Genomic DNA, 25,726 nt, shown 5'->3' on the forward strand with positions numbered 1-25,726 from the left:
TTCACTGCCATCCTTATCGCGCATTGTCCAAAACTTGAGGGAGAATGCAGCGATTATAAAGCAACGAACGGATTCTGCGCTCTGCAGCTTTTGTTCACAACTTGTCCCACAACAGGTAACCTCACTAAGGAAAAGACTTTCGAATCGGTTTCATACAGCTTTTGTTGTATCCTAGTCTACTTTTTACCCCCCACGTTATCAGCGTGCAACATCCTGCATCTGCTATTGCCCTGGCAACCAGCCCTCCTCTCCATCATTCTCCGGCGCTTCACCCCTCACCATCAAGCTCCGAGGGAAGCCAAAATCTGCTGCTTACGCTCGCCCTCCAAGTGGAAGCGGACCCTTTTGTTCACTGGCGTCAGTTCAAATCTCTTTGCTTTTTTACTTATCTCAGGTTCATGTGTCGGAAGTGTTTTCTCTCAGCATCAAAATGCCCGTGAGACGCGGTCATGTTGCGCTCCAGAACACTTACTTGGATACTATCATCAGGAAATTCGACGAGCAAAGTAAGTGCACATGAAATTAGTTTCAGTTATGCGTCTGTGCTGCTGTTGAGGTCCGAACAAAGGGTGTGATATTTAGATTCCAAACGTTTTACAAAATACATATTTAGTTTTCCCATTTTAAACATTTGGACTGGTTTTTGCTGCGATGGTTTAGCTCGCAAATGCTTTAAATAAATCCGAAAGAGATGGCAGAGACGGGGGGACTCTAATTTACGCTGAATTAATTACATTCTCTATTTTAAAAGGGATAACTGCGCTCTTTGTCTATGGGAAAAGTGTTTCTGACAGCTAGTTCATCAGTAGGAGTGGTAGCCTGTATTTATTTCAGAGCTGTTAGTGTATCCAGTTAAATCTTGTTGGTATAGTTTTGTTTGCTTTCTTTTTCACACGTCTGTGTTTGTTTGTCGGTCAGTCTCATTGCTTGAACAGATGGTAGAAGGACAGGCTTTTTATATTATAATAAATTAACACATCTTATCTGTATCAGTAATGCTGACAGAACCCAGCTGCTGCTTTTATGTTTGCGGGGTTGTTGCACCTGCATGTGAGTTTGTTTGTGAGAGCTCACCTTATGACTTACATTGTGTTCCATTAGCTCACATGTTCCATTGGCTGGAAGAAGAGACCACCTCTCACTTATTGGAGAGGAAAAAATCCCTTTCCCTGAAACCACTAAGGCCTCTGATAGAACACATATGTTGCTGTCTTCTTTTGACCTGACCATTATTTGTATGCAGTTTTACCTTCATCCATTTTCTGTACTTAACACTTATTACATGAGCCTGTAAATCTTTGTTAATGCTACTTTAGTTTAAAAACAAAAACACTGAAAGACACCATGCCACATTATATCTCATGTGCCATAATCAGTACATTTCCTCACCACTAGCAGCAGGACTGAAAATAACCCTGCCATCCTGATTAGATACTGACCATACATGGAGAAATAGTTGATTGCTGACAACTCTCAGTCTGTTTTAGTATGATCAGCTCTAGGACCAGTAATGCTTGAATCTCCCAATATCCCCTAAGAAACCCGTATTATGTAATGCCTCTACTGTATCCCAAAAAGGTGTATGTGTGTGCACGCGCAGTCACATACACATGCACGATAAGGTGAGTGCACGTGCCACAGTGGTGCTGCTTAGCAACGGTGTGACGATCAGTGTTTTTGCTTTGAGCCCCAGATAATGACTTTGGACAGAATGTGCTTTTCCACTCTAAGAGCTCACCCGTTTATATTAAAAAGAGGGGCCAAGAGAAGAGTCCCCTGCTCTCATCTGTGTGGGCAGGAAACAGCTGTTTAACCCAGTTTCACCAGCGTGTAATAAAAAGGCCAATGAGAGGCGACAGAGGTTATGTATGTACTTTTCATTCAGATCGTTCAACTCCTCCATTAGCAGCCTTCGAACAAAACTGCCCCAATTCCCTGTCATGCAGCATTTTTGGGACAGTGGGTGTTTCTGTTGCCACGAACAGTATCATTCATTTCATCGGTACTAGGCACTGAAGAACATATGAGCTTGGAGTTACTGTTAGGGATGTTTCTGAAAGCAGGGTGACTCTGAGAGACTCAGAATCAAAGCTCTGACTGACCAGGAAGAACCATTATTGTTGTAACTGACACTGTACAGCCACAGTGTTTCCCCCATGATGAAAGATCACTGATGGTGGTGGTCAACGCCCCAGTGAGTGTCATTAGCTGATGAGAAGTCCAGCAGCTACCATGCAGTTAGAGATTTGATCTCAACTTTAATGGCATTATTTTATTTTATTATTTTGTCGCACTGTCACATGTTTATCTTATTATGAAATTTCAATGTAAAATGATCTTAATATTGTGTTTTCATGAACAAAACTATGTCAAATGTAGGCTAGGTGTTACATTCACAAGTACTGACCTTCTTAAAAGACAGACTGGCAACATTTTTAATACAAATCAAAGCTGGTGGCAAAAATATCAACTGTACAGTGATTGTACTTTTAAGATATGAAAACTCTTTGATAAACAATGTAAATCTGGAAATGTAATATTTTTACTGTTTAGGTAGCCTTGCTAAACAAATAAAATATATTCATAGGCAAGTGGCTGATACCAATGTAATGATGTAATTAAAAAATGTCAGATACACAGGCTCCAAAACCTGTAGATTCCCATAAGTTACCTGGCGCCATGTGCTATACTCCAAATACCCTTATGCTGAAGTGCCCACCTGCTCCTTTTCAATCCCTTGGGAGGAATTGTGACGCTAATAACATTAGCACCATGGAAAAGTAGACTTCATTAGTTCCACTTCAGCTGATTGTCATGCCTAGAGGAGGAAGAACAGACTTTGTGGGCCATGAAGTCAATGCGTATCCACAACAGTCTGCACTTCAGCATCTTTAAATCAAATTAAATCTTAAACAGTGTAAACAGTTTAATTGTCAGCATTAACAAACTATCTCTTTCAATCTTTCAGTGACAGGCATAAGTGCAATCACTGGAATCAGGCGTCATTACCCTCTGCGAAGTAAAAGGCTAATTTAGTTGGTGAGATAGTCATGGCTAAGCTTAATTTATAAACCTCTATGCAGTATATTATTTCTCCTTTAATGAGCAGAAAGTTTATTAATATTTATAAGCAAGAAATTGGCTTTATCAGTGTTGCTTCTAACCCAGCTTTAATGGGCGGTCGTTGTACTGCCACATGGATATCTTGCCTTTATAAATTGTCAACTGACACTGTGTTCCTCCCTTCAGATCGCAAGTTTATTATTGCCAATGCCCAGATGAAGAACTGTGGCATCATCTACTGCAATGAAGGCTTCTGCCAGATGTTTGGTTTTACCAGAGCAGAGATCATGCAGCAGCCCTGTACCTGCCAGTTCTTGGTGGGTCCTGGCACAATGAAGAGTTCCCTGGCCCAGCTGGGACAGGCCCTGCTTGGGTCTGAGGAGCGCAAAGTGGAGATCCTGTACTACTCTAAGGAAGGTAAGACACGCGAAAAACAAAAACAAGACAACAGAGCTGGAGGAAAAATGACTGGAGTAAGCCCATTTATAGCTCGAGACCCTCATGAAAAGAGTCTTCTGGCTGTCACAAGATTTGGCCTGCTGACAGCTTGATTGTTATCAGAACAGTCCAAATAATCCTCCATATGTTCAATTAGTTTATCATTTATCTTCTGACAAGAAACCTTGTTACAGAGATCTTAATCCAGAATGTTACCTCAGTCCACCAGCCATTCGATTGGATCTGTTTTAAAACATCCTTCCTGCTTTCCAAGACTAGTCCTTTCATTTTGATAATTCATCATGATAAATGTCTGGATCTGATGCACAAAGATGATTTTCATGTGAATAATTTTTGCAATCAAAACAAGTAGATAGTAAAAGATCGTCTCCCTTTAAGTTTGTGTAGTTCAGGAGATTCTTTATTCATCTCAGACCACTATGTTTGGCAGGTATCCGAGTTTAGCTGCTATCTTTTGCTGGACTCCCATTGATCTTGCGAATCCGTCACCATGGCCAGATTATGCTTTTATATTTAGGCTTATATTTAGGCAGGCAGACTCAGCGTCTTAATCACTCCTTCAAACCTGCTTCTTTTGGTGTAGCCTTAATTCATACTTGCCTGTATTCTCATCAGTCCTATGCATGATTCTCTGCACATCGTTTACTTTTATTTTTAAAGTTTAATTTCCTGTTTATTCCAAGTTATTTGGGATGCCAGTGAAACACTGTCCTCTGCCGAGGTCTGTGTTTAACCTCCATCATCTCTTTTTCTTTATCATCTTTTTCTGGCACAAAGGAATTGAGGTAGACACACATGAGTGAGCATGAGTTAGACAATGACAGTTACCGACTATAAACCATACATTTACTGTCTACATTTATACAAGGACATTCATAGTACATGTCTGTTATAACTTTTGCCATTTGGGCATGAGGAGCGGAGTTTAGAGTGCTGTTGTCATGGGAATGGGATTGTGTGCCAGATCAAATCCACTAAGCATCCATTTGTTTTGTTCCCCTGCTTCCCACTGTGCTCCCAGGCTGAACAGACCGGGGAAAAAAATCTGAACATGTGATTGCAATGTGATTCAGAACAAGACTACAGCGCTCACAGGCCGATTTTTTTTCTTAACCTTCAAACAAAATCTCTGTTCAAGGTCTTTCAGGGTGAATGTATGAATGGAAGTGAATGCATGCACTGTGTGTGTGTGTGTGTGTGTGTTTGTCCGTTCTGCCCTCTCTCCTGTTTCTATTTTTGGAGCTCACTGATTGTGAAGTGAAGTTAGACCTGACAGAAGTATTGCTCATTTAGCCTTTTTTTTTTTTAGCTTCCACAGTTTTTGAAACGATTCCTTTCTTTCTTTCTCCTTTGCTCATATCGCTTTCTCCTGTGTGACCTCCCTTAGAAACACAACCTCGTTAAACTAGGCCAGCCTTCAGCTGATCACATTTTAGAAATAACTTCTAGCTTACCAACAGGGGGTGTAGCTCAGTGGTAGAGCATTTGACTGCAGATCAAGAGGTCCCTGGTTCAAGTCCGGGTGCCCCCTGTATAGCTGCTGTTTCTTATCTTTTGTGTCAATAGGGACCTGCAGACCCTGCCTTGTGGGAATCGTTCCAGTAAAAAATGAAGAAGGCCTTGTGATCATGTTCATCCTTGACTTCCAGGAGCTCATCGATCCCTCCCACAAGAAGACTGCTCTCAGACAGAGAATCACCCAAGGATGGGCCTATTGTAAAGCCTTTCACACTGCATACTGCATGTTTTGTTTGTGTTTCACATTTATAGAAGCTAAACATTTTTCTGTCTTTCTCTTTTCCTGTGAATTCTGCAACTGTAAATATAAATTAGAAATTAATGTGTGTAATTAGTCTTGATTTTCTCATCATATTGGTCAGAATGTGTACTACTGTCTTACCATAGCAGAAAAGTTGGATATTTTAAAGCAGAAAAGTTGAATTGAATACATTTTGAACTTCGATAACAAGTGAGCTGAAGATAAAGTTTTCTCTTTAGGCCAGAATCGCAGGCTGAAGATGAGGCTGCCGGTGCTGCGATCCATGCGACGACCTTCACTCTCAAAAGATCAGTTTGAAGGAGTGGTAGTAGACTACCTGCAGGTGAATAACACATGCATGCAGTGCAGTCCATTTGCATGAATGCATGCTTTGCATTTTGCTGGAATACATAAACACATCTGGCAGTGGAAAAAAATCTGTACAAAGATAATACGTCATACTGTGACTCCTAGGCATGACATTTGCAATGATACAATTTTAAAACTTACTGACATATTATGCCTGCAATGCTTCTACTGTTCTTCAATCATGCATGAAGAGCACTAATCAAAATGTTCTACACACTATAGTAACAACAAAGTCTTTGATTTGCCTTTCAAGTGCTATATATACAATTTTAGTTTTATATGCAGTTCAAATAGTTAAATACGAACCACCTTAAATAGCAGAGAGATGTTTTTGAAGCAGAAGTTCTTGTTTCTCAGCCCAAAAAGACACCAAATGGAAGAATGAGGGGGAAAAGCAACTGGTCTGTTTATCTTTCTCTTCTTAGAATTTTCCTTTACTTGTGTTTAGAGTTCTCTCTTTTGATGAATGGCACCTTGTATGAAAGTATTTCCTGCCAGTATCCTTACCTGACACTGGAACTGTACTGAATCAGATAAATTGACATGTTGGGACTGTTTTACATTTACGTGCTGGCAGGGAGGTGACATTCCTCTCTGTTTCAGAACAGCATTTGTGAAGTGTGAAATATTACAACGTTTTTAAGAAAACATTTAGAAGAGAAAAAAAGCATTTCAAGCCAAAAACCAGCAGATATGGTGTGTAATTATTTGTTTGAACTATAAAGAGACGCATGGCCTTCATTTACATAATATTCAAAGTAGCTTGTGCCTTATTGCCCTTCCTTGACAGCCAAACAGCGAGGAAGTCCCTCTGAAAGAGTTTCGGATCCCATCTAAGGAAAGCTGTATGCAGTCTGAGACGGAGGCTCTGATAGAACAGGACATGGATCCCCCATCGCCGGCAGCTCAGCCCTCCACCAAACGACGCTCCCTTCTGACAGATCGACTGGACCCCATGCATGCCTTCCCCCGAGGGACATTACCTCGAAGTTGCTCGAGGGACAGTGTTCGGAGCCTCCGACGTGCCTCGTCACTGGATGACATCGATGGCATGAGGGCAGAATGGAACAGTCGGCCTGGAGACCCCCGGACTAACAGCAGTGAGTGTCTGATGGGGCATCTCAGAGGGAAACTAAAGCTGTGAATAAAATATAGAATTAGTAAGAGTATCATCAGGTTATCGTTGCTGTATTTGTGTCTCAAAGAAACTATGAAGCCTTTAAAATGCATATTTTTTTATGATGTTAGTGGAATTTAATGTGTGTTTAACTTTTTTTCAGGTTAACCTTCTGACAGGAATATAAAGCAGCATCCTAATAAATTAAATCACACAAAGCACTTTTCACAGCTGGTTTCTCTGACTCTAACTCAGAAAATGACACAGAATGCAGTTCAAAGTTTTTTCTTCATTAGCCTTTTATTCTGTTAAAAAAAACCTGCTTTGAGACATTAATTTGCCTTTGTTATTATTGCCACTTTGGTTTGCATACAAACAAACATTTTCACTGTGAGATCTGCTGGAAGGTTTGCTGGTATTAAAGGGATCTCTAACAAGTCGTGTCTATTATTTGCTATTTTAGGATACAGTAGGATCTCAGACTTGAAACAAGCTTGCAGTGGTGGCAAACATGTTGACAGATGAGGTCAGGCAGGATGTTCACAGATGACATTGTGATCTGTAGAAAAATTAATGGCGGGAGAAGCAAGACAGAATACATGTGCGTGAATAAGAGGAAGACAGATGTACCAGTGAAGATGCAAGGAGCAAATGAGTTTAAATACCTGGGGTCAAACATCCAAAGCAGCAGACAGTGGACAAGAGAGTAGAAGAAGAGAGAGCAGGCAGGGTGGAGCAGGTGGAGAAAAAAGTCAAAGGTGATTTGTGACAGAAGATGCTAGCAAGGTTCACAAGATGGTAGTGAGAAATGCTGTGATGTGTGGTTTGAAGATGGTGACACTAACAAAAGACAGAAGGTCAAGCTGGAGGTGGCAGAGCTGAAGATGTTAAGAATTTCATTGGGAGTGTGCAGAAAGGACAGGATTAGAAATGGGTACAGCAGAAGAACATCTCAGGGTGAGTGTTTTTGGAAAACCTAATTAAAGAGGCAAGACTGAGATGATCTGAACATGTGCAAAGAATGGTTAGGGGAGGAGGAGGAGGAGGGCTGTGTATTGGACAAAGGATGTTGTATATGGAGTTACGAGGCAGGAGGAAAGGAGTAAGACAACAGAAATGATTCATGGATGCCATTAAAGAGGACATGGAGGCAGATGATCAGCTGTAGCAACCCCTAAAGGGAGTAGCTGAAAAAAGAAAAGGAAGTTTATATCAGATTAGAAAGTGAGGTGACACATCAAATCATTAGTATTATCAAGTTAAATGCAGTTGAATTAAATGTTTAATAGCTTAAAATGTCCTTGGCATATCCTAAAACACATAAATGCAAACTAATCAGAATCAAAACAGATTTTTTTCAGCTGAGCTGTAACAGCTTTCAACAGATTTCTCACCAGTTCGGCACTTGTCAGGTTGTTGATGTCAGATTGTTGCTCTGATATTTATAACACAGAGAGCATCCCTCTGTGCAGCTGCCTAATAAAAATTCCAGTAGAGATACGATAATCAATTCTTCTGTCAGTGATTGGGTTTGTGTTAAAATTGCTCATCACTGCACATCTATTAACCTCCGCTCTCAGGGGAAATACTTCATGAGGAAACGTTTTCTTTTGTACAGGTTCCAATCATACTCTTCCCGTCTTCTATTCAATCTACTCTTCCACAGATTTTTTTTTTTTTACTTGACTGCTGATGCTGTTGTTTTGTGTTGTAGATCTCAAGCCCAATACTCTGAACTCCACTTCAGACTCAGACCTTATGAGACATCGAACCATAGGCCGCATCCCACAGGTTACCCTCACGTTCGGCTCTGACCGAATGAGACCGCCTTCCCCAACTGAGATTGAAATCATTGCACCCAGCAAGATTAAAGACCGAACGCAGAACGTCACAGAGAAGGTCACTCAGGTCACACAGGTAAGCTGCTCTTTACCATCTCAAGAGAAAAAAGGGAGAATAAATGCCTGTTTTCTTTGCACTTTACTCATCTTCACTCATTTTATGTCATCACCAGGGTCTTAAATTTTCCATTTCACATTGCTGGCTGCATATATATTTTCTTATTCAGTAATTGGCTACATCAACCAAATTGCTGTCTGATCGTTAAGAGGCAAAATTGCCAGAAATTACTTGCTTCTCACCTGTGAGATTGGCCAAATTGTTAAATGACTGTAATAACAAGGGACCAGCATTCCTTTCTTCCCTTTGTTTGGTTAATACACAACAGCAGATATGTCTGCAGCCGCTGAACAGCAATCAGTGGTAGGAAACACTAAAAGGAAGAAAATGTTCAAAATTACAATACTTATGTCCTAGAAAAGGAATCAGTGACACAGACTTCAGCTGGTAGAATTGGTTTTTGTATCATCTTCTGCTTGGAACATGTTGTGTTAAACTACTGCATTTTTTTTTTATTGTTTTAAGCTAATACAAGGAACAGCAATAAATAACTGAGTAATTAATATTTTCAGGTGTATTTGTAGCTGTTTTTGGCTCTTCCTGAAAGAGAAATTTATAATGTTTCTAACTGGAAAAAAAAGAAATATGATCATTAGCATCATATTTCTGTCAGATAGTTCAGTCAAAGGTGTCTATAAATGGTACATGCTTCAGGGTGACTGAAGACGCGAGACATCCGAACTCACAGGGTGAAAGCGTGAACGAATAATCTCACCTGAGGTGTGACATCTATGGCACCAGCAGCAAAACACATTCATCAGCCACCTGTCATCACACCACGGTGTCTCTGTGTATATTTTGGCAAACTGCCTCACAAGAGTGAAAGAAGGACCACAATGGAAAATACCTTAAAATAACCAAGAAGGGAAACCGTTATTTCCAGTAAAATACAGTTAGGTCGATAATTTCTTTTTTTGCAGTTTTGCCGCTATACACGACAAGTGATTTAAAATCAAACGATGAGTACATGTGATTGAAGTGCACAGTTTCAGCTTTGATTCAAGGGTTTTTTACACAAAAGTACAGGATAAATTATTTATTATTAGCAGTCATTTTTATACACAGTCCCCCATTTTTAGAAGCTTAAAATTAAATGAACTGCCGGCTCACAGGCAGTTTCATGGTGAGGTCAGGCCTGAGCCCTTGTAAACAAATGCAGCAGACATAATATTTGAAGCTGATTCAAAAACCTCACTTGATGCTTTATAGCTTTGCACTTGAATTACATTTGATAGTTTTAAAATTCACTGTGGTGACGTCATATGTTAGTAAGTAACATGAACAATGATTAAGAAAAGCAGTTTATAGATGCCAAAATATTTTTTTAAATGCATTATTATTTGTACAGCAGTATGTCATGGTTTCTAGTAGTAATAATTAAATTATTAAAATTACTATAATTATTAAATATTTTTAATAGATTTGATGAAGGTCTCATGCCGCACTAGACACGCTGCACAGCAGGTTGCTGCCATTAGTAAGTATAAATGGATCTATGAATGTTACATTGAACATAAGAAAAAATGATAAAGCTTTTCTTTATGACTGTAACAATGCAAAGGCCTGTTTGCTCAGGTATAAAGCAGAAAATAAGGCAATGCTGGGCTCCCTAAGTGCATCACATTAACCGGTTTATCTGAGAGGCTTTCAGGATGGTCAGTTGAGCCTCTTTTCAGCCAAACTGACCAAAGAAGGGTTTTTGTTTGTGTCCCATTTATCTTTTTTTTTTTTTTTGAGTGGCTGGTTTGTTATTTTAGCAGGATATCAGATATAGGAGCTATGGGTTCACTATGAGGTGTTTTGTAAGCTATTTACATGGTTCATGACTTGTAGCATTTTACAAGATTTTAATTATCTGATTCATTAAAGTGTTTAAAATTTAGAGCGTCAGCTGATTTAATATACAGTATGATTTTTTTTAATCTGGGTTAATGATTCATCTATTAGTTCCTCCACAAATCTATATAATCCAGGCTATAAAACACAGTAACTCACAGTAAGTGATTTGATTACATTTGGTTGCAGTTCACCCCAATTGAATCTGCCTCTGGGCATTTGAGCGACCATGACTCGGTTAATCTTTGTGAAGTTTAATAAATTACTTAGAAAGTTTAATAAACATTTCAGTACGGATACCACCTTTTAGGAGATGTTAGTTGTGCATTTGCACAGTGCTGTGACCTCATGTGACTGCATTGTGACTGAATGGTGCTGCTGTGGTGGTGGTGAGATGTTGCTTCTTTGCACTGGGAGTGATTGTGGTATTGACAGCCGGCTCTGACTCTATATGCAAGCAACGTAGCTTCTGTGGTCCTGGAAAAAGTGACTGCACAAACAGAAGACCTCTCGAAAAGCCTGGCTGAACACTTCATCTGTTATCTTGGCTTAGCTGACGTCATGAACAAGATTGGTTAGAAAGTAAGCGTTCCTCTGTTTAACCACACAGACAGAGTTTGTCTGCTTGTCAGGGAGGTTTGTTTTAGTCTTGTTTTGTTTTTGTTGGAAGGTAGAAGGTAAAAATAAAAATAAAGATTAATAAATCTCTTTGGTATGCCACTTGCTGGCAGACCACACACCGTCTTAGATGTTTAGTTGTTTTTAGATTGATAAAGTGCTTTGATGAAGAAGATTATACAACATTAAATAAACTCAAAGCATTTCCATCCATCCATTGCTGCTGCTTTATTTACAATTAATTAAATCTATTCCTGTTTTGTTTTTTGATATTCTATGAATGTGAAAACATATTTCTTTTTCAAATATATAACAAAACATTTTAACCCACTTTGTTGAAAATTGTCAGAGTTTGTGCACCTGAGGTTTCAGGTGTTTCCCTTCCTGGTCACCACTCATGTACACAACTTAAATACATATGAACCATAACAGTAAAATCCCTCCTAACTACATGACTGTTCAATCCTTTTAGGGTTAAATTCTATAAACACAAAGGTCAAGCATCCAAATAAAGAAAATATGTCTGTGTCTTATAGAAATATAAACTTTTTCTTCAACATTCAAAAATGAAAAACAAAAAGGTTTCATTAATTGCACATGCAAATGGAAGTTATTTCCAAACTTCTGTGTAGTCATATTGCTGTGTTTTCTTTATGTAATGTCAGTACATGAAGAATGCCTGGATGTATGTAGGGCTCACAGCTGCCTGTGAGTGTGGAGAGGAGTCCTGCTGGTTAGCTGGATTTATGAAAGGGAGCGAGACTATTGAGCGGCACTCGTGGCTTGACGCTGCCAGTGACCTTGGCCCCTGGAACTAATGGAAGTGGAGGGCAGTGGGCTTGGTCTCTGTGCCTCTGTCAGACACTAAATCACAACTGCGTGTTGTTACCGCTGTGAGTTTTTGTCCGGTTAAACCAACTTGCTTGAGTATCATAATGTTGAGTTCAGAGACAAGAAGGTCAGGCTAACGTCACAGTAATCACGGCTGCTGCCATGTGAACTGTAGCAGTGGTCTTTTACTGACTGTGAGTTTTCTACAGGTACTGTAATAAATATTAAAGCACATATTGCCTTTCTCTGTGGCCCCAGTTTCATTATGCATAGAATGTTTTCTTTATGCTGCCCTTATAATTGAATTTCGATTGGCAAGTTAAAAAAAGAGGCATGATGGTTGTCATTGATCTTTGTTCATATTGATTTGTCTGCATAACACAAAGCACACTGCGATTGGTTATAGACTGTGGCTTGTTAAAGACAGATAACTGTACAAGAGCCTCAGCACACTGTAACTAGTACTGTGTGTCGGTGTGTATGTGGCGCCCCCTGGCGTTGACTGATCTTGCAACAGGGCAACTTGGAGATAGTTGCAGCTTTAACTGAGTGTGGCTCTGTTTTTTGCAGGTTTGCACAGCTATTTTTTTTAGTATTTGTCTCCATGAATGTGTGTGTACAGGTTGATAACATGCTCGTTTGAGATCTGATTGAACTCTGAAGCAGTCACACCCAAATAACGCATACTTCTAAAAAACAACATCCTCACAAGGCGTCTTAGAGACTAGGCAGTTAAAAATGTGTAAATATATTTTCCAAATATCAGGGTTGAATATGAGGTTATTTGAGTTTTTTAATGGAATTTATTAGTTCATTTACAAGACTTTGCAAAAGATATTTTAAAAAAAGAATTACATTAATTCAGAGGGGAGAAAAGACAGGGCAATGTTACCGTAAACCTTTATTTTTTGAAAATATAATAAAAGTGATTGGAAGGTTATTCACAAAATGACAAGACCTCACATACACTACATTAATTCAGATAATAATTTGCATATGCAAAAATACTAAACAAAACCAAAACAGCAAACACGTACAATGTATTTGCATTCACAAACAATTCACGCAAATGCTTTTATAATTATTTCCCCAGCAACTGACAATAAATCTCACCTCCTATAAAGATTGTATAGAGCTAAAGGGAAATTTTACTTCAGTCAAGAGCTTAAAATTTATTTAGCTGTTTGGCTTTTTATTGTCAGGCCAAACACAACCACCTTTGATTTTTTTTTCTCCAATAATTACTACTTGTTGAGCATCACACAGGAGGCAGGTACCATCATCCATCACTTTTTATGTGCTTGAAAGAGGATCCCATGATGAGGGCAGGGCTACAATCAGGGAGGAAGAGCGAGAGGGGCAGAAGGGAGGGAGACACAGACTGACGGACAGAGTTCCCGTCTCCCTCTCTCTTTCTCTTAGTCGTAGTCTTGTCCTGCTTTTTACCCTGTGGTGTGTGTTTCAGCATGAGCGTCAAGCAGAAACTTCAGCCTGTGAGTACAGCCTTACTGGGTCTTTCATGCTCTCTGCAGTTACCCTCAAAACTCCATTTCTTTTTCAGCTCCACATTCCTGTTTGTTAGCTGCCAGTGTTCCTTTCCCTGTTCTTCCTCACCCCATCTTTAGTCGTCTTCCACCTCAAACTTCCAGCTCACTGAATATTTCTCCACGAGTTAGAAATGATCACTTGACTCAAGTTAAGCTGATGACATGTCAAAGTGACGTAACTTCACAAAGGGATTACACGAGAACTGTGCAGAGTTAGAGCACTTTCAAATTTTTAAGCTGAAAATAAATGCTACTTTCATGTCTGCATTCTATTAATGTGATATTCACATCCTAAAGGCTTAATTTTATCTTTACTTATTTTTATAGATACTATTTAAACTTTGAACTAAAATATTTAAAATGTTTTGTGCTTTGCATTGTTGCTTTATCCACATTTGTCATATTATTATGAATATTTTATATTTCTGCTCTGAATACCTTAGAAGAAGCACTTTCATATATATATCTATATCTATATGCATGTCTCTCACTTTTTCTCTCTCTTCATATATTTATATATATATATATATATATGCTGGATTATTACTATTATATGATATATATATATATATTTTAAATCGTGTTCTCTGATTACAGCTCTGCTGACTTTTAAATCTAGTACAGCTTGAAATGTATCAGCTTGATCTCTTCCCATGATGACTTTAAAGTCGGAGTAGCAACAGAGAGTTGTAGCGTGCAAATTAGAGGTGCCTGTCGTTGTCTGGTCATCATTATCATTAAACAGAGCTGTGGTGGACATCAATAACGTAACATTTCTTGGATGAGTGAACCTTTGCTCATGTGTTTACATTCTCATTACTGTGTTGTCTCTTCACATCTGTTCAGCTCCTGTGGTTAGTTGCTTACACACAAAAGGTTGTCACAGTTTGTTGTCCTAGATGGAGAATTCAATCAATTCTGTGCACTTTCTTCCATTTATGTCTGTTTTCCAAACTGAACGCAGTCTTGTTGGTCGTAAACCCAAATTATGAAGCAAGTGAAGCCACCAACATCCCTTTACTGGAAATATTATCGAAACCTTGGTTATTCCCAATGACCATCTTTTTTATATATAGTACTCTGTCTTGAGAAAAAGTTTACTTTGACTATTTATGGACACTGCTTTCATTCAAGCTGGGAAAGTGGAAGGGAAATGCATTTTTGAGGAGACTTTTTTTCCCTCAACGAACAAAAAAGTCTAAATATATATTATATTTTGCAAGGGAAGATGGGTTTACTGGTTTCTTGTACCAATATGTGACAAATTAAAGGAAAAACTCTCGACTTGTGGAGATCCAAGGGCCCTGTTTTGTTGTTGGGACATTTTTCTGGGTGCACTTCTCCCCTTGGATGGATAGCTCACGTATCAATCAATGCAATGTTCTTCTGAGTCATCAGATTTATCCTGTGGTGAAACATTTCTAGCTCGAATTAAGAGAAAAGAGAGAGATCTTTTCAAGCTTTACAGTGTCATCTCCATCAGTAGGAGGGGAGGGATCACTTAATAGTTAAATATAAATAAGATGCACATCATATGTCATGGCCTTCACAGTCCCATATGTATCCATCTATCAGCTGGATACATATGGGAGATCTTTGGCCACAGGGTTACACCACATTCTCTTCATCAAAACACCAGATAAGAAGCTGTTTTTGTGAATATGGTTCATTCCCTGCAGTGGGCTTCAGGACTTGAGCTATAGCACACCAAAAGCTTTTCCCTTTTAATTTCTCACTGATCTGTGTGCTTGCCATACAAGTTCAGCTTCTTTTGTCATGATGACTATCAACATAATTATGCAAACTGAAATGTAAATGACGGTCTAACCGCCAAAGGGTTTGTAAGGACAAGAAGGACATGGAAACCCAACAGCATGTACAGCAGTTTAGCTCTCTGTGGTTCATGTAGATGTGAATGTCAGTTATAGTGCATTAAAAGAATAAAGCACTTTGATTTCTGCAAAGCCAGTTTGGCCAAATAGAGCTGACCTTTCCATTAACAGAAATTACCTAAAATCACTCCTCTGCATGAAGCCCAGTCGATGCCAGCACTTATTCCAGTCTGAAATTGATCAGATCGCTGGCAGAAAGGGTCACGTGGCAATCACGTGGTGCAGCGGAGGCAGGTGAGGCTGCAGTGGACTCTCTAAAAAGGACAGTGATTTGGCTCGGTTAAGTGCATTTGAAGAGAGGATAGAAGAAGGCAGGAGCTGGGATGTGTGTTCATGGCAGTCATCAGCAAACATATTTATCTGGAAGAAAGTGATGAAGGAAGGGAGATGGGGAAGAAGGCAGGTGGGGCTGCAGAGAGTTTGGAGAAGCCTCCTCTGCTGCTGTGGACGCCAGGATGAGAACCTGGACATAGAAGCTCTTATTGTTGTACCGGTCAGTGGATCTTACTCATCACTGATTCAGTCATTGGTAATTTTCTGATTTGTGTTGATCTGCATGTAAATGGTACTCGACATATGAGTGGATTTGTGTTTTGCTCTTTTCTGCCACCCTGAAAGAAGAGTCCAGAGTTGTTTTTTAACCTCTTGCTGTTTTAGAATACTAGGTTTAGAATATTTTGAGCAATGCACCATTTATTATAAATTAAAGCCGTGTTCATGATGAAGTTCATCATCTGAGGTGGCATGGCACTATCAAAGGACATGCTTGGCTTTACTTTAAGGGTGCAGTGGGGTGTGGTTAATGTATCCCAGTGTCTATCTATTTATCACAGTACTGCTACACCTTATGGATTTTTGCAGCTTGTATTGTAAATACTTGAGATGGCACTAACAGTAATTATGAAAACTACAGTTATTCTTGGGCTCTCGGGCTCTCGTGCACCATGTTTCCTGCATTAAATTCTGCTTGTTTTTCAGTTTCCCCAACCTTCGTCTTACTTGGTCAGCAACAGCTACCAGCCTGTTTTAACATACACCCTTTTAACTCTCTCTTTAATTCTTTTAAGGCACCATCAGTATGTTGGAATTTTTTAAAAATGACTGAAATGAGTTTTAGCTGTTTTGTAAAGAACATCATTTTCATTTTAACTAAGAAAATTGAAGTTTCTTATTAAATATTACTTTATGGATAAAACCTGAAAATTGTTAAATTCTAATAATTAAACCGCAGTGAAAGCTGTTTAAATGATAACTTAAGATGCTGACTTACAGACCAAAAACATTTCACATTTTTATGTCAGAATTAAGTTATTGTTTTTGAATAAGGATAGTTGTTTGCTTTGTGAGAACTGTGCACTTACTTCCTTTACTCTCGTCTCAGACATTAGCTAATGTACACGCCTCCCCCTTCTTCCCGTTTTAATTGTATGCTTCATAAAGTACTCTATATAGTATTTATATTATACTTTCTGGCTATGGGCCTTGATCTTTCCTCCATTATTAATAACCTCCTCTGTATCCCATTGGCCTCTTATCAGGTGTTATCCCTCGGAGCTGACGTGCTGCCAGAGTACAAGCTCCAGGCCCCGCGCATCCACAAATGGACCATCCTTCACTACAGCCCCTTCAAAGCAGTATGGGACTGGGTCATCCTGCTGCTGGTCATCTACACGGCCATCTTCACGCCATATTCTGCTGCCTTCCTTCTCAATGAAGCGGAAGAAGAAACACAGAGAAGAATCTGCGGCTACACCTGCAACCCACTCAATGTGGTGGACCTTGTGGTGGACGTCATGTTCATCGTGGACATCCTCATCAACTTCAGAACCACCTATGTGAACCATAACGACGAGGTGGTCAGCCACCCGGGACGCATCGCGCAGCACTACTTCAAGGGCTGGTTCCTGATCGATATAGTTGCTGCCATCCCCTTTGACCTGCTCATATTTCGCTCTGGGTCTGAGGAGGTGAGAAAGCTATCGGAATATCACTTTGTGTTTCAGACAAAAGATTAAATGAAAAGTCTCCTTTTATAGCCTTTATGTGTAACAGATTTTTACAGTTTTGCAGTAAAACTGGAAAATTACTCAAAACACAACTTTTTTATTAAAGTCAAATACAGAAAGTCCCAAAATACAATCAACTAGGACATAAAACAGGTAACTCGGGAACAGACTAGGGTGGATAAGTAGACACGCTGACAAACGCTGTAAGGGAGAGAAGACTATTTATACACACAGAGGGCAATCAGGGGAAGTGGAAACAGCAGGAAAGTGAGGCATATCCAAGATAATGATATACAAGAAGCAAAACAAAGCATGTAAAAAATAAGAGGCACAACACTGACACACACAGCAGCCTGGCACAGAGAAATATGAAGGAAAGCTAGGAAAATAAATCAAAATACAAGGACTTATGTTTAAATAGCAAACTCTCAGCCTTAACAGAAACTGCCACAGAAGTAGCCTCCAAACCCTGACATTATCAAAAAGCAAATACCAATCAAAACTCAACTAAATAAACAAGTATACTAAACTCAAAATGCATGAACACTATGCATTTTGATGGATACTATGATGGAGTAATTGTTGCAGGATAGCAGGAAGCATTATGGACAAATTAGAAGTGTTTATATGCGTTTTAAGAAGATGGAAAACCCGCTGAGTTACACATGGTAAACATCCAGTCTGGCTATCCCATTGTGCCCTCATGTAACCTAAAACTGACTGCTCAGCTTATTGACCAGTAAATAGTTTATTTCTGCATAGATTCAGTTTCATTGCTATTTTTTGTACTTATAAAAGTCTGCTAATAGCACTAACATTAAATCTTCTCTGTCTTCAACAGCCTCAAACAACCACTCTTATTGGACTACTGAAGACGGCCAGACTTCTGAGGCTGGTGCGAGTGGCCAGGAAGTTGGATCGTTACTCAGAATATGGAGCTGCTGTTCTTTTCCTCCTTATGTGCACTTTTGCCCTCATTGCTCACTGGCTGGCCTGTATCTGGTACGCCATCGGTAATGTGGAGCGTCATGGCTCTGCCCGCATCGGTGGCATGAAGATTGGTTGGCTGGACAATTTGGCCGACCAGATTGGGAAATACTATAATGACAGTGACCCAGCCTCTGGCCCTTCAATCAAAGACAAGTATGTTACAGCCTTGTACTTCACCTTCAGCAGCCTGACTAGTGTGGGCTTTGGCAACGTCTCACCCAACACCAACCCAGAGAAGATCTTCTCCATCTGTGTCATGCTAATCGGCTGTGAGTAGAAAGGAAAAGGATCAGAAACGTGCAACACTTCAGACTTCGAATCATTGAAGTAGAATCCAGAATATTTTGCTCTAACTCTGAAGCTCATCTTAGAAACTCTGGACTAATTCAATTCTTCTTGCATATATTCAGTCACTTAGGTGATATTTCCTCATTTTAATATGAGGAAAATTACAAAGATAATGTCAAACAAATCAGCAAGTTCAAGGAGAATCATGTCAAAAAATTAGATCAGTCACTGTTTGTTAGCTGGTAAAATAAGTCCTCCAAGATCTTACCTGTTTTTATGAGAACATCTTGTACTGTTTACATAAATCCAGTACATCCTGAGCATACATACAGCCTTTGCTAACCTATTTTTTGATGGTACAGAGATAGACAGGAGAAATATAATCAAATTTATCACAACCCCAGGAGTAAATTGTTTCTGCCTTCTGTTCCTTGCAGCTTTGATGTATGCCAGTATATTCGGAAACGTATCAGCCATCATTCAGAGACTTTACTCAGGCACGGCCCGCTACCACACCCAGATGCTGCGGGTCAAGGAGTTCATACGTTTCCATCAGATCCCAGGAGGTCTGAGACAAAGGCTGGAGGAGTACTTCCAACATGCCTGGTCCTACACAAACGGCATCGACATGAATGCTGTAAGGAAATGAAAAAACTTTCACTGCTGCCTTCCCCTTATGAGCATGCTTTCAAAGTGCAAACATCAATGTGCACGTTCAAAGCACCTAACTGAAGTACAAATAATGTGTTACAATTTATAGAAACACTTGCTGTCCTCAAGTTCTCAAACCAGTTTTTCTGCATGTCCAGTGTTTGACCTACACTGGCTGCTTGCCGTATTCTATGCTGTTGCAATGGCCCAGTTTTTGTGTGGTGATCTTTTAATGTCATGTCTTAAAAGTAGTAATAAGTACAAATCCAGGCTTTGTTTGATGCACTTGCTCCCAGAAAAAAAGTTTTCGTAATATTCAAATAAAACCTTTATAACACATTTTATTTCAAACGTTTTCAGAGACTTTTAGGGGCATCTTTGTGTTCATGGGGGTATAGCTCAGTGGTAGAGCATTTGACTGCAGCTCAAGAGGTCCCCAGTTCAACTCTGGGTGCCCCCTCTTCATTTACAGACATTCATTGTTTCCAGTGTCTCATAGAGAGACCCACTTTTCAGATGTGATGTGCGTCATGTTGCTGTTTGGGACATCCCTGCTAACCAGAGCGCAAGAGCAGAATCAGTGCCTGCCAATTCAATGAGGCAATAGCTTATCAATTGTAGCTCTCATCCTGCATGCATCAATCTGATACTCTTCTCTCCCCTCCAGACCTTTTTCATGTGCTTTCACATTACTTCTTTTTTTATGTTACAGAAGCTTAAAAAAGAAACATAATAGTTAGATTTCCTGTGTCCCATTTGTTTCTTCCTGCAGGTTTTAAAGGGTTTCCCTGAGTGTCTGCAAGCTGATATCTGCCTTCATTTGAACCGCAGCTTGTTGCAGAACTGCAAAGCTTTTCGAGGTGCTAACAAAGGCTGCCTGCGGGCTCTGGCCATGCGATTTAAGACCACCCACGCTCCGCCGGGTGACACCCTAGTCCACAGTGGGGATATTCTGACTGCCCTATACTTCATTTCCAGGGGTTCTATAGAGATCCTCAGGGACGACGTGGTGGTGGCCATACTGGGTGAGCTGCAAGTTGCTAATAAAGAGCTTTTTATTATTACTTGTTAACACTTTAAGAAAAATCATTTCATTTTCCATTTAGTTAAAATAATTATGACCAGAATACAATTTTCAAGGTTAAACAAAAAAATTCACCTATTTTTGGGCAAAACCAGTTTAATTTATTTATATTTATCTGATTATGAAATGTTTTTTAGCTGTTTTATTTTGCAGTCCTGTTTGTTTTCCACTTACTTGTTCTTTCTCTTCCTGCAAAGTCACAGCCAGAACTGACATTGGCCCTTAGTTCACGTCAGCACACACTTGTGTGTGTGTGTGTGTTGTGTGGCCAGAGGTGTTTGGGCACAGCTCCACTTTCATTCCACAGCGATTGATCATCAATAGAGCCAGCACTGGCTTATCCAGGCTGCACAGGTCACATCTTTGTGGCTGTACTGCTGTGGATCAGGTCACTGTGGTGCATTATTTTTTAATAATGCATTAAACATTAAACAAAAAAATAAATAAATAAAAGAACTGACATTACCCTGTTATTGCTTATACAAGGATGGGCTTGCCTAATTGAATTTTCCACTACTTTTGCTGTGATGTATGTAGGAAAGAATGACATCTTTGGTGAACCCATCAATCTGTACGAGAGGTCAGGGAAATCCAGCGCTGATGTCAGGGCTTTGACATACTGTGATCTTCACAAGATCCTGAGGGACGACCTTCTGGAAGTGCTAGACATGTATCCTGATTTTTCCAACATGTTCTGGAACAATTTGGAGATCACCTTCAACTTGAGAGACGTGAGTGCCACCAGGGGGCGTTGTTACACAGCATCCTGCTTGTGATTAGAGTTTAGAGTCATAGATTTATGTCTCAAGATCGCCAATTCTATTCTGTTAGTAAAAACGTAGCAAATCAACTGACATGTTGTCATCATGACATCATAAACATGCTAAAACTGCATTTTCTGCCCCGGTTTTAATCGGTCCCCTATGCCTTTCCTCTCTGTGATGAGTGTAACTTTGTGTGGGGTCACGCTTTTCTTTTAATTTCTTTTAAGGGTTAGGGCAGAAATACCTGCCTTTCTCTTTTGGAAACAGGAACTTCCAGTTTGATGATCTCTAGTGCTGTCAAGAAGATAAACTAGAATCATGTCTATCATTTCAAAGTAAATGAATCTATTACATTTTCCAAAATGCTCCCATATGACTTCATGACGTTGTTATTTCTTGTTATTTATAACTAATATTTATAACAGTACAATAAATAGAATAGAATTGCCCTTTATTGTCATTGCATGTGTACAATGAAATTGTGATCAAACATGTATAAAATGTCCATTAAAGACATTTCTTTTCATATATTACTCTGTCAGTCCTGAAATAATCACACTGGCTAACTGGAGCCTTCCTGGTTTCTGAGTGTGGTGCCGTTTCAACTTAAAACTAAACGGTTTGGAAAAGCGCTTAATGTGAGGGCCCTCCAGGCAAACATGTAAATATAGGCAAAGTGTGCAGGAGGGTTTAGAGGCAGTATTGAAACTGGGGCATTTGAACAACACACTCAGTAAGCATTGTGCCACAGCGCTACAAGTGGTTACCAGTATCAGAGGTGTATCAGAGGTAATCTTAAGTGGTAAAATCATAAAGATCTCACCTAGATTTCTAAATATACTGATGGAAAAGGTGCTGTATGTTTCTTTTAAGCAGGAGATGTGGTTTGTAATTTTGAATTACTGAAGCTGATCTGTATCAGGTAGATAGAATAAACCAGACAACCCCAGGCAGGGACTCTGAATGTGGCTATCGTCTGACGAGGCATCGGAGAAGCTCACTGCGTCGGAGAAACAGGCCAGGTGAGTAAGGGACGCGGTCTAACGCCAAATGCTCCTGTATCAACTTATTGTCTTATTCCTATCTGAGCTGTGACTCTGTGTGGACAGACGGGATGGATCGTGAAGACTCTTACCCAGATCAGTCACGTTCGATGTCAAACCACCACCGGGGAAAAATGGCAGGATCTCATTGGGAAGACCTCTGCAGCAGTGCTAGTATATGTTCACAGTCTAGTGATGAGGAAATGAAGCCCATAGGACACAGCAAAGGGGAGTTGTACCCCCATGCGGGTGATACCAGAGACTATCCATCCGCAGTAGTCAACCTTCTGCCTCACAGTGGACCTTCAGCTGGACTCGGCCCGCCTGTAGACCTTGGAGGACCTCCATACTCAGGTAAAATCCACTTAAAACACTTTTGGAGGCACAGAGAACACAAAAACTCCACAAATGTAAATTTTTTATTCCATTTTAATTTGCTTTTTTTGGTTTGAATGCAGCACTGATAGATAAATAAAAAATAACTGTGGAGTAATACATTCGCATATTTTAACAAACATTTTTTCAAGAAATGATTGTTCTTTTACTTTTGCACAGCAGCAACCCCTATCAACATGCCAGGCCTGTATAGCTACTGGCCAGACCGCAGAGCAAGCCAGTTTTCAGACAGCCAGAGGCGGCCATCCTCAGTAAGGGCGAGTTTTCACCCTTCACCCTGTGCTGAAGATCGGCCCAGTGAGCTAGAGTCTCGATTGGAGCTGCTTCAGTCACAACTAAACCGGTAAGCTAGACTTATGTTGTTTTAGAATTAAAGAAATAAACAAAAAGGGGGCACCCGGATTTGAACCGGGGACCTCTTGATCTGCAGTCAAATGCTCTACCACTGAGCTATACCCCCGGTGCTGAGGCCCCTGGGAGGTGGATGCATTTGTCACTGTTGTCCCAAGGCAGTGTTTGCATTTCAGCTCCACCCTTTCTGTGTTTGCATATCAGTTTCCAGCTGAGTGCTTACTACATGGGGCTATTTTGCATGTGTGTGAGAGAAAAGGAGGAGTAAGAACAAAATAAACAGAGATAAGAAAGGGTCAGGGGTGAGACTGAAAATGTCCATCATGTGTGTCTTCTTTTAACTGCCTGCCTGCTTCCACGTGAATGATCGTGATGATTCTATAGCGACAGATAGAGAAAAGTGTACTAACACTCATAATGCTTTATAGAAGTGTTCTGACCAGGATCAAATCATAGAAATCAAAGAAAAAATGTGTGAAAGAGTCTTGAAGCCATATATCTTTGTCTTCTTGTCTTGTCCAGACTGGAGACCCGTATGACTGCAGACATTAATGTGATCCTGCAGCTCCTTCAGAGACAGATGGCTCCGGTGCCTCCGGCCTACAGCGCTGTGTCCCCCAGCCCTCACCCACCTCATCCCACCACACTGTACAGCACGGGCACACCCACAATCCACACCGTCCCTCCAAAGCAGCCACCACAGATCGACAGCACTGCCTCATTACTCCAGGTGCTTTACTTATCATATGCTATGTGCAATAAGATTGCTCCTCTATAGTCATTACTTTTTTTGACACTTTTGCCAGAAAAACTATTTAAGCAATTCAATTCAGTTCATCAGAGTTGAAAAAGAAAATAAGAACTTAAGACATCCATAATCCTGAAAGGAAAAAGAATAACAGAGATATCTGATAAATCTACAAGTCGAACGATGATTATTATCTCCAGGTTTCAAGATAACAGACTGCCTTTTCGCCCCAATCATCATTTATGTCTTGCATTATCTGTAGCAAGAGATCAGTTAATGCAGGATCTTTCTTCCTTGCTTTTGGATTCAGAGCACTTTTTTGAGCCCAAAACATCCATAATATTAAACTTTTTTTTAAAAATTAGACTCTAAAAAAGATTCTGACCTTTGTGTCCTACAGAACGTCAGTCAGGCCGTTTATTTGATATAATTAAATTATACACTACATATATCTAATCTTGTATGAACTAATACTTCTCTGTCTTTCCAGAGTCCAGACTCTGACTGCAAGCACAAATCCAAGGATTCCCTGTCCAGCGGGATCCATCTAACTGTGGCATCAGATGACACCATGTCCATGTCACCAGAGGCAGACCGACCACATCTACCCTCTGTCGACCTCACTCCTCCTCAGATCTTCTGCTCTGGAGACCAAGAGCCTTCGGGACTTCTGTGCGGCACCCAGCGCTTCCCCTCTCTCCCGGAGCACCTGGAGATCTCCACAGAAATGCAGGAGATCCAGAGGCATGTGTCTGATCCTGTCCTGCCGGGCAGCTAGAAGAGCTATCACTGACCCTCACACCCTACAGCCTGGTACTTTGGACAGTACAGCCATATTTTCCCCACATCGGTACTTCCTTCCCATTTAAACCTCCTCTCCTGTTCAGATGCTGCTGTGGAGCGTGGGATGCCTTGCCTTTCACATCACAGAGGGTACACAGTGTCTCGAGTTTCTCAAGCACAGACCGAACAATGCCCTCAAGGCTGCTGTAGTTTTGTGCTCCAGCATCCCATCACTCCCAAAGTCCTGTGCAATAAAGAGCAGGATGGTGCACTGACATCTACAGGACATGCCAAGCAGTCACTGGATCTCAAAGCTACACCAACCACTCCTACATGGAGGCGTCCTTGAAGAGAAGTGAAATGACAAGAAAGAATTAAGAGGTTTCACGTTTGAAGAATTATCTGCAGTCAGTTTGTGTAAGAATTGCACATTTAGATTTGAACATAGAAAACTATAATTAGCTATTTGGAAATGAAATTATTTTCATATTGCAAATATTTATAGGTACATTCAGGACCATGCACTTAGTAAATGTAACAACTGTGAGTGGTTTAGGTTCAGTGTTTTGTCGTTGTTGTGTATGTTTAAAAATATCAAAAAGTCGTACAATAACTGTCTCACACACCGTGAAGGATGACGATTTATGGCAGACGTAGGAGAAAGCGTCGTTTTCATCTCATATTTCCTGTTGCAGCATTTTGATGTGAATGAAAACGTGTCAAGTGTGTCATGAGAAAATATTAGAATATACACAATGAAGCAGCACAGAACAAAACAAAAAACGCCAAAGTTTCATGTACATTTAAATATAGCTCGTACAGTTTTGTTTTTGGTCACGAATGCTTTGATTGCTCCCGTTTCTGTGTTTGTTTATCCGCTCACCTCAGACGTGTGTCGACTATTTCTCAAAGCAGCGTGGTCACACGGTGTCGTAACACTCCTGATGTGTTTATCTGAAAGTGCCAACAATGAAGGACTTGTTCTCTCAGTTATTTTGACTCGCAGTGGACAAACCGCACCCTGGACGCACGTAAAGGGAAATCAGCTTAGTGGCATTTGAAGTGGATGGTAACTGTCAATCGCATACAGGCGCAGAGACGACGTCTAAATGTGCGCCGAGATGATCTCTCAGTTCCAGCCACGGGGTGAATGTAATGACCTATTAAGCATT

At 40.2% G+C, this 25,726-nt stretch overlaps 1 protein-coding gene and 3 non-coding genes across 4 annotated transcripts; 3 read left to right on the forward strand and 1 right to left on the reverse strand.

The window, feature by feature from the left end:
* On the forward strand, window positions 1–25,380 carry kcnh6a (potassium voltage-gated channel, subfamily H (eag-related), member 6a). Its single transcript, XM_005726224.1, has 17 exons — window positions 1–115; window positions 395–506; window positions 3,250–3,480; window positions 5,089–5,238; window positions 5,521–5,624; window positions 6,441–6,750; window positions 8,482–8,684; window positions 16,989–17,417; window positions 18,298–18,715; window positions 19,172–19,371; window positions 20,158–20,410; window positions 21,007–21,200; window positions 22,156–22,255; window positions 22,343–22,630; window positions 22,832–23,015; window positions 23,546–23,753; window positions 24,262–25,380. Exons 2-17 carry the CDS (start codon window positions 431–433, stop codon window positions 24,547–24,549), a joined length of 3,636 nt encoding a protein of 1,211 aa, XP_005726281.1. The 5' UTR covers window positions 1–115; window positions 395–430; the 3' UTR covers window positions 24,550–25,380.
* Window positions 4,982–5,053, forward strand: trnac-gca (transfer RNA cysteine (anticodon GCA)). The gene has a single exon. It is a non-coding gene; the product is annotated as a tRNA-Cys (tRNA).
* On the forward strand, window positions 19,774–19,845 carry trnac-gca (transfer RNA cysteine (anticodon GCA)). Its single transcript has one exon. It is a non-coding gene; the product is annotated as a tRNA-Cys (tRNA).
* On the reverse strand, window positions 23,061–23,132 carry trnac-gca (transfer RNA cysteine (anticodon GCA)). Its single transcript has one exon. It is a non-coding gene; the product is annotated as a tRNA-Cys (tRNA).
* Window positions 25,381–25,726: the final 346 nt, after the last annotated feature.

The sequence above is a fragment of the Pundamilia nyererei genome, unplaced genomic scaffold, assembly GCF_000239375.1.
Source record: "Pundamilia nyererei isolate P.nyererei 1_Seehausen unplaced genomic scaffold, PunNye1.0 scaffold00018, whole genome shotgun sequence".
NCBI classification, from domain to species: domain Eukaryota; kingdom Metazoa; phylum Chordata; class Actinopteri; order Cichliformes; family Cichlidae; genus Pundamilia; species Pundamilia nyererei.